Genomic DNA, 9,385 nt, shown 5'->3' with positions numbered 1-9,385 from the left:
ATATTGATTTATTATTTTTAATTTTATTATTTTAAACTAATTTAATTAACTATATTTTAACTATTTTTAACTATTTAGCATAAAATTATTTGTTTTATTTATATTATTTTAAACTATTAGAATTAACTATTAAAACATAAGAAAATTGTAAATCAGAGGTTTTCAAAATCCCAATCCTAATAACCCACGTCACCATTTCATAACCAAATTGTATTTTTTTTATAAATTTGTACGTTATAATACCACGTTTTCGGCAATAATTATTTTGGAAACCTCTGGTTTGTGATTAATCCAATTACTTGTACAGTATAATTTAATAATTAAAAAATTAATAAAAATAGTACCTTTTAGTTCACACCAATCAAAACATCAGAGTTGAAGAGTAATATTTTGGTCGCAGCCGAGTTTATATATTCCGTCGTAATTTTCGAGTGTCACAAAGACCAAGTCGTTCCATTTGACCATTCCACTAATTGTAGAGTTCATAATTCCACTTTGTTCATCGTTCTGTACGACGTAGTATCCTTTAGTTTCGCAAGTTTTGTCATCTACAATAACGAAGTGGTAGATGACACCAATATATTCACTTGTTTTTCTGCCCTCTTTTTGGACTTTTCTGACATTGTCATGAATCCACGCTGTTGGCGCCGCAACGAACAAGTCAGTTGTATCATCCGCGTTATTAAACGCTGCCATATACAGTGCAAATTTTTGGTAACTTCCCCACCGCGGGAACGGATTGAGCGTAGCCTTTAAATCGAGAGTCGTCCCATCGACTTTTCTGACGACGTATGCAACACCCCTGTCAAGAAAAGGGTCTGCAATAAACGCGTATTTGTTCGAATGTCCAACGCCACCACCAAGTTGGAACAGATTCCTTTTTTGTGGTGGGATGACAGTTGGCGAAGACAAAGTCACTGGGAACTCCGGTTTGGACGGGACATCGACGACAGTCATAATAAAGACGTTCTGTGAAATATCAGCTGTGAGGTCGTCCCGCGACTTTGGAGAGCCAACTAAGATGTCATTCCCACTAATCGCAACGTTCTTGAAATTATCGACGGAGATCGTTGTGAGGAAATCGAAGTATTTGGTGTCGAAAGTCACATACGCCGTTTTGGTCTTATCAACGACATAACAGAAGCAAACGGCTCCTGTTAAGCCTTTTCCATAGTCCACAGTCATCCCAAGTAAAACTACTAAATTGAAATTTGTTGTAATTATTAAGTCAAGTTGTCTCGCAATGTTACTAAACTTGATTTCTGAGCCATCTTCTCCTTTCTCTTGGAAGTCGACATATTCGATTTTAAAAGTGATCATGTTGTTCATATCACCATTTAATGGGAAGTAGGAAAAGTAGAGTCTTTGCTTCATTTCAGTCGCATTCATTTCGTCAAATAATATTTTGCCACCAGCTGTGGAGGCGTCGTCTAAGCCAGACCACACGTACTGATCATCAAAGCACTTTGATGTGTTTTTGTAGACAGTGGAAACATAATAATAACAAAATTTTTTGTTTTCTATTGTTTCGTAAACTACCCCACGATTCACTTTAAATAGTTTGGTGGGCTTCTGGCCGTGCGTGTCAACGTATTTGGTTTTGACAAGGCAAATGTCCATCTTGTTTGCAGTCGAAGAAGCTGCAGAGCAGTGTGATAGAAGTACAATAAGCAGCAAAATAATACACTCCATTCAAATAAACGTAATATCAAGATATATTGGAGTTTTAGGTTTAAATGATTCGAAGATGTTTGAAATTATTATGCTTTCAAGTAAAAATAGTGGGGAAGATGACCATCTTGCTTTTGCCTTGTTCGGTCCAACATTAAAATTTTGGTAATAAAATTGCAGAAATGATCAAATTAATTATATTTAATATGATAATTGGTGTTTTTTCTAATATTTTCAATGAAAGTGCTTCGAATGTAAGTTATTATTATTGATTCCAATTGGCTGTTTATAATTGATTAATAATAATTAAATATAGTATGGTTACTCTGCTTTATGTAGAACTTTGCCTTATGCAAAACTTTTAATAGTTAATTTTTAATTTATATAAATTATTATATAGTTTAATTATTTCAAACCAAAAACACCAAAAACTATTTCAGTTTTTATTTATTATAATAGTTTCTAGTAACTTATATTTATTAATAAAAGTTTTACAAAAGTCAGAGCGACAATATCGTAATACCCCTTGTAAGCTTGATATGCATGACTAAGTAATGCATTTTTTACTACACAAATGTGTAAATTTTAAATATAAATAGGTGACAATATTATAAATAATAACATTAAAAATATATTTGTTACGGTAAAAATATAATATTATTATTATTATGTATTTGATTGTTTTCCAAACAGAAATGCATTTTTAAGTAAAATAATATTGTTACATTTTAAAAACAAAATTATTTTTAATAACTATGTAAATTATACTTATATATTTTAATTGTGGATACCATAAACATAAATTGCTGGTTACACGACAAAAATGAATATAAATTAGAATGTTTTTAGTAATTAATCTAAAAACATCAGTTTTCAACTAAAAAACTTGACAATGAATTACGAGGGGATGACTGAAGAAACTATAAACAATTTCATTTCAAATCAAAGCGGTGATGGTTATTATTATGTTTCATCAGTCAATGCATTTCTTCTAAAGATGAACCATGGTGGACAAAATTTGACAACAATTATCAAAAATAATATTTTGAGTTTTAGGCTTACTTTTATTCCTATTTTACAATATACACATTTTGTTTTAGCTGTTGTTGACAGCCAAAAAATATGAATAATATTTAATCCATTGAAAAATTATCACGACATTGATTATGTGTCATATTTAAAAGATATATTTAATACTCTCGATTATAATGAATTTAATATTTACACTGCAACACGTTTTTGTAGACAGCCGGCACAATCTCTTTTATGTGGTGTTTATGTTTGTTATTATGTCATAATGATGATTATGTTCAAAGATTGTAGATCTGTTTTAATGCACAATCCCGATAATTTAGAAGTTTTCATTAAAACGATTAATACGATTGCATACACAACTTTTATTAACAAAATTCACACAAAATTTAACGGAGAAAATGTTCTATTGGAAGATGATAAACATCATAATATAAATACAATTAATTCAATACAACAGATACCATCAATTAATAAAACATGTCAAAGAAAAGGAAAAGGCTCAAATACTATTATTACTAATGAGTATATTGAAAAAAAATGAATTTTCTTGTTGGTATAGAAACAAAATACAAATACAACAAAATTAGTTTAGGAAACGTGTTAAAATGTTATCAAGTTAGACCAACGAGAAGTGCAGAATATAGTGATAAGATTTTAAAAATGTCATTGGATGAACTTATTGATTTTATTTTTCCACCACGGTTTATTGAAACATTGTTAACATATACTAATATTCATGGTAAATTTTTCGTTTTTATTTATAACACAACACATTTAACAACGCGGAATTGGAAAGATCTCAACAGAGATGAAATGTTTGCATTCATTGGTATTTCACTATTGCAAGGTGTTTATAATGATACTAAATTAAGTCAAAGAAATAATTGGTTTGGAAAATTTGCAAGAATAGCATATATGTTTGCAATGTCTCTTAGAAGATACAAACAGATTTTGAGAAATCTTCACTTTGATAATTTATGTAAAAGAAAAGCAGAAGACTTACACGTTTCGCAAGATTTATTCGAAATGTTTGTAAATGAAAATTACACAAAAAGAAAATATTCAAAAAGTGAAATTGACGAAGAAAGTTTTTCTGATACAAGTTTAAGCACTCATTCATCTTCAAGTGATTCATCTGATTCATCTGAAAATGATCAGTATTTATCTAGTGATGATTCAAGTGATTCATACGAAACCCAACATAATATAACAACATCAACAAATAAAAACATTTTAACCAATAATAATGAATATTAAAGTTTAACGAATCCAATATATACATATGGATATCATTGGGATAATTATTATAAAATATCATTTATAATAGAAACATTTAATGACGTTTTTAAAGAAATGAACGAACAAATTAAACCATCTTCTGTGTTGTGTGTTGATGAAGACTCATTCAGATATTTTGGCCATTACCAAAACAAAGTTACAATGCCTTCCAAGCCTTCTAAATGTGGATTTAAAATATTCATGTTGGTCGATTCAGAAACAAATGCTGTGCTTAATACCTTTCTATACAGAGGACGTAACAACGGAGAAGTTGTCCACCGTTTGGGCGAACGCGTTGTAATTAAATTGATGGAGTCTTTTGGGGGAAGTGAATATACTTTATTTACAGATCGTTATTTTACTTCACAAATATTATATGAATATTTGGCAAGCCGAGGCATAAATAAAATAGGAACTTTGGATTCAAAAAGGAAGGAAGTACCAAATGAATTGAAAAGGAAAGGAAAGCGCACAGATGGGTCTTTAGTAACATATCATTGTTCAAATGGGAGTTACTTATCGAGTTTTATTGATAAGAAAACAAATGTACTATTACTGTCTAGCACTAAACCCAACGAAGTGGATGTAAATACAAGTGAAAAAGTATCAATAAAACCAACTATTAGATCGAAATATTCTACACAAAGATTACCAAATAGAACCACTGTTAATATAGATTATAACAAATTTATGGGAGGAGTTGATATAGTTGACTCACTTACCAAAAGAACCGATACAAAGAAAATAACAAGAAGGTGGACTTTAGCTTTGTTTTTCTGTATGTTAAATCTGGCATTTAACAACTTGTACGTTATCATGAAATCTCAAATTATACACAACAAAAAACCATCACAAACAAAAATTAACAGAATTGAAATTATGGGAAATGTCGCGATACACTTAATTATTAACAATGTTAAAAAGAGGAAATTGAATCATTTAAATCTACGATCCAGAAAAGCTGTTATTTATTTTTTGAAAACATTTACAAAGAATGACATTAAACAACCCATTTTTATTCAAAAAACCGCTTCTGATTGTGCGATTTGTAAAGAAGAAATTAAAGGAAAACGAAATTCTGTAAAAAAAATATTTGTGTGTCATGTGGTAGACATGTTTGTTTTAAACACTCTATCCGAATTTATAAATGTAAAAATTGTATCAATCAATTTGATTTCTAAAACAATCAAAATTGATATTTTTGTGGTAGTAATATATCGGGATATTTGCATCAACATTAAAAATAAATTTCCTGTTTATACAAATAGTTCTCACTTAGATTTTATTTGGTTATTGGCAAAAATGGCGATTTGTTTAATTTCCCCTATAAAGCCAATCAAAAATATCTATTTTAATTTGTTTTTATGATTTTTTGTTTATAATTGTTATTATTGGTTGCATGGCTTTCTCATGCAGTGTGTTATTTTTTAAAATAATTTTTACACATTTTTTTCATAAAAAAACTTGTAAAACATGCGACCATTCGCAGGTTAAATAATTTCCTTTCAAATTAATTAGAAAAAATACTACAATTAATTTTAAAAAAATGACAACGATAACCTTATTGTGTTCAGAGTGACTCACCCCTCCAAAGTGTTCAACAAATAAAATAATTAAACTTTGTGACTTTTTTAATTTAATTGGTATTAAAAATGTTAAAAAAAATAATGAAATGTATAACAATACTAATATTTTTAATGTGAAAAAGGAGAAAATCCCTCTATTTTTGATTCGACCACTACTTGATTTTCATCACTTTTTAATTCCTTTTCGTTTATACCTATTTCATGTTGCTCTGTTATTTTTGGTATTCCGTTTACCATAGCTTTCAAAAATGTTGCAGAAACTTCTCTTATTCGTTTAAATTCCATTTTTAGAATAGCGCCTTTCATCACCGTTTGTAAATTAACATCGAATTTTACTTTATTTTTCCCTTCAAAATCGGGCCACACACATTTCTCCCTAAACGCTGTTCTCTCCCTAAACTCTGGATAGTTTCTAAACGTGAGTTCCAACCAAAACGTTGTACCAGTGAGAATAGGAATTAAGAATCCTTGGAACCACCCTTCTGGAACCTTTCCATTTCTTTTTTCAAACATCCAAGAAGTTTTATATTGGACGTTTTGATATTCCAATTGAATTGAAGGAAAAAGAAAATTATGTTTTTTACATAACTCGTTCATGTTACCAATTTGCAAAATGTCAACTTCACAAGGAAAACCTCTGTTTGATGGCGAGTCGTTTGGAGGTGGTAATAAACGGGGATCAACGTGAAGATAGACACTACGTAAACACTCAATTGTCAAGAAAAAAGATAGTCCATTGGTGCCACTGATGTGCAAGTCTTGTATTTCATTGGTGCGAAAATCAGGGATTTGGTACTGTACGGTACTTAATGACATCGACTTTTCTGTATTGATATTTTCAAAGAAGAGCGCGGAAAAGTCGATGAAGGCACATACACTTCCTTCTATATAAATAGAACAACACTCTGAATATGACAAAATATCTGAAGACTGTGTAGGATAGTTGTTATCAATAATCTTTTTGACATTAACCCTTGTCGAATACGTCAAAGTTTTGGCTTCAAACTTGACGCTTGTCAATTCCTTTGAACTATTATAAACGGCTTTTGTTTTTTCGGAATTAAGTCCAAATTTATTGAAAAAGGCTCTACTAGTCCCATATATGCTATTAACTGTTATTTTGAGAAAACATGTTATACTTGGGTCAATATATGGAGTCATATAATTTGGAAGTCCGCCTTTTAAACACTTCACTGAAAATATAAATTTACCTCGTGGAAATACTGAAGTTGTTTCGTGTCTTGTGTTATTTAATATCAACTGAGATATCGTCCACTGCATGTTGCCAATTTCTGTGTTTTTGCCAAAGAAATTATAAGTCATTATTTTAAAAGAAAGTGTGGTATGTGGTAAGACTGTAAAATAAAACTTCTGATTATAATCTGGATAAAATGTGTTACGGCGCAGTGTCGTTTCATAAGAGTTCTTTCCTACAACAAACTTGACAAAAGGATTAATTGGAAGTTCGTCGGCGTGTAAATCTCGAAGACCAATCACTGTTAATTCGATATTCATTGCTATTGGAGTTTATAACATTGGTTTTTTAAATTTTATTAAAAAACGAAATTTTTATTGTTCCAACTAAATAAAGTTTGTAATAAAGTTTAATTTGATAAATAAATATTATAATTAATTAAAAAATGAAGTATTAAGTTTGTCTTTCAATGCTATTTCAGATGGAAAATTCAGGTTCCAACCAGGACAATAATTCCGATTATTAATTTATAATTTATATTGGATCTACATTGACCACCCTCACCACCTTTACCAAAAAAAATATTTGCCGCGAGTGACATGGAACTTTTTGAAAAAAGTTCCCATGTCACCCACTTTCCCTGTCCGTACTGTGTGGACGCGGATGTGGTACCCCCTAGCTTGAGGGGGTCAAGGGGAACCGAGCCAAGGGAGGACTTGGAAAGTGTGTGAAACGGTGCACAAACAAACTGTTTGGGTGCGTCTTCAGAGCCTTCTTTTCAATGCTCCGTCTTACTCGGTTTCCACTAACTCGAGGTGAATTTTCGGCATTTTTTGAATTCGGGAACCAGACATAATATTTTCTTTGTTTTCTATTTACTATAATTCTAATTTGAATATAATTCGAAATTGAAAAAAAAATCAATTTGGTAGCCATAATGGTGTGAAAAGTTTTTCCCAAAATTATATGACAAAGATATTATTAAATTTATAAAAAACAAATTTAAATAATAAGACTTATCTTATTTTTACTTTGAAATATCTTGATACTCCGAATTCTTTTTCTTCTTGATAATCACTGTTATTATTATTATCACTACAATGATAATTGCAATGATTAATAATCCACCAACGACCCCAAGTGTTATCCATAACCAATTCATGTCATCATTCTTCGAGCTTTGAGTACATTCGAAATTTTCATCTGAGAGATACATGTTGTAATATTTTGGAAGACGATAATCTGGATCAGAGTAAGGTTTTGGGTGAATTGTTTCTTCTGAATAACTTAAGCAACTTGTACACTTTAAGTCAAACAGGTAATTTGCACATACAACAGAACCACAAGTACCTTTGGAATTCACTTTATTGAGATCATATCCATAACAAGTGTCACACTTATCTTTTGTAGAACACCTCATACACACAAAATCATTACAGTTTGTTTGTTCGCAATTATTTGGAGCATTAAGACATTTGGTGGAACACGAGTCTGAGCACTTTGAACATTTAAAATCATCTGTAAGATAATACCGATCTTTACAAACCACACACTTCACTTCTGTGTTATCAGAATTGGCTTGGAAAGTGTCACAATTTTCATCAGTTACAACACATGTTGATTTCATATTGGGGTTTTGTATGTACCCCAAAACACATTTAGTACACTCATTGTTGTTATCCCATGCAGTGCAGTTACTCCCTTTGTAAGTACAAAGAGTATAATTATCTGAAATTGTTTCAAGTACACAACTTTGAGCAGTGGTTTCACATTCTATTAATGTGGTTGCAGTGCTATTACAAGTGTAAGCAGGTAATTCATTCACTATAATTTAGTTGTTGTATATACATTAATTATTCTTTGATGTTTAATAAATTATAACTTTTTTACAATGAAAATAAAAATGGTTTTGGCTAATAGTTTTAGAATTATTAATAATAGTAAACGTAATTTAACATTATAATAAAATATTTCATTTTAAATTAATATTAATTGGTTCAAATTGTATTTATTCATTATATTTTTATTAAGTTTAAACATGTTATTTGATCCAAAATTTTCATTTGATTTAATTTGTCTAAATATAACACTTATATTATCTTATAAATAATGTAAATTGAATATTACAAATTGTATTACGAAAATATAATATGACTTGAAGATATATAACAAACTTTTACATTTTCCATTATAATAAAACGTATTGGGTTCACAATTTGTGCATTCTATTGAACCGAATTCAAATATACATTCCAAGCAATGATCTCCACAATCTAAATGTTATTTTAAATAATTTTATTGTTAAAATGATTTCGTTTTAACAAACAAAGACAGGTGTTGTCGGTATCATTTAAGACGGAATTTTCATGACATTTTTTGCACCCATTTTCATTGCAATAATCACAATAATTACCACATGGTACACACGTTGTATTCATTGGATAATAACCATCTTTACATTCATCACACTTAGTCCCATCCTCTGTAGCAATAAGACAATTTTCTCCAAATACTTCCGTTGTATTTTTACATGATTTATTTGGTAAAAGAGAATATCCCATTAGACATTCTTTACATATAATTTTACCTGTTTCATCTGTTTGATACTGAACACAAGTAG

The 9,385-nt window shown here is 29.9% G+C and overlaps 3 protein-coding genes across 3 annotated transcripts; all 3 read right to left on the bottom strand.

Moving 5' to 3' along the window:
• Positions 1-369: 369 nt before the first annotated feature.
• EIN_354880 (hypothetical protein) lies at positions 370-1,692 on the bottom strand (the record flags this gene model as incomplete). Its single annotated transcript, XM_004253889.1, has 1 exon — positions 370-1,692. The coding sequence occupies one exon, from the start codon at positions 1,690-1,692 to the stop codon at positions 370-372; it is 1,323 nt and encodes a 440-aa protein (XP_004253937.1).
• A 3,986-nt stretch (positions 1,693-5,678) lies between these two features.
• EIN_354870 (hypothetical protein) lies at positions 5,679-7,085 on the bottom strand (the record flags this gene model as incomplete). The annotated part of the gene is made up of 1 exon (XM_004253888.1): positions 5,679-7,085. The coding sequence occupies one exon, from the start codon at positions 7,083-7,085 to the stop codon at positions 5,679-5,681; it is 1,407 nt and encodes a 468-aa protein (XP_004253936.1).
• Positions 7,086-7,792: 707 nt separating this feature from the next.
• On the bottom strand, positions 7,793-8,392 carry EIN_354860 (hypothetical protein; the record flags this gene model as incomplete). Its single annotated transcript, XM_004253887.1, has 1 exon — positions 7,793-8,392. One exon carries the CDS (start codon positions 8,390-8,392, stop codon positions 7,793-7,795), a length of 600 nt encoding a protein of 199 aa, XP_004253935.1.
• Positions 8,393-9,385: the final 993 nt, after the last annotated feature.

Source organism: Entamoeba invadens, assembly GCF_000330505.1.
Source record: "Entamoeba invadens IP1 unplaced genomic scaffold scaff_1105074725265, whole genome shotgun sequence".
NCBI classification, from domain to species: domain Eukaryota; phylum Evosea; order Mastigamoebida; family Endamoebidae; genus Entamoeba; species Entamoeba invadens.
The sequence above is the reverse complement of the archived record's forward strand: the minus strand, read 5'-3'. Positions and strand labels throughout refer to the sequence as shown.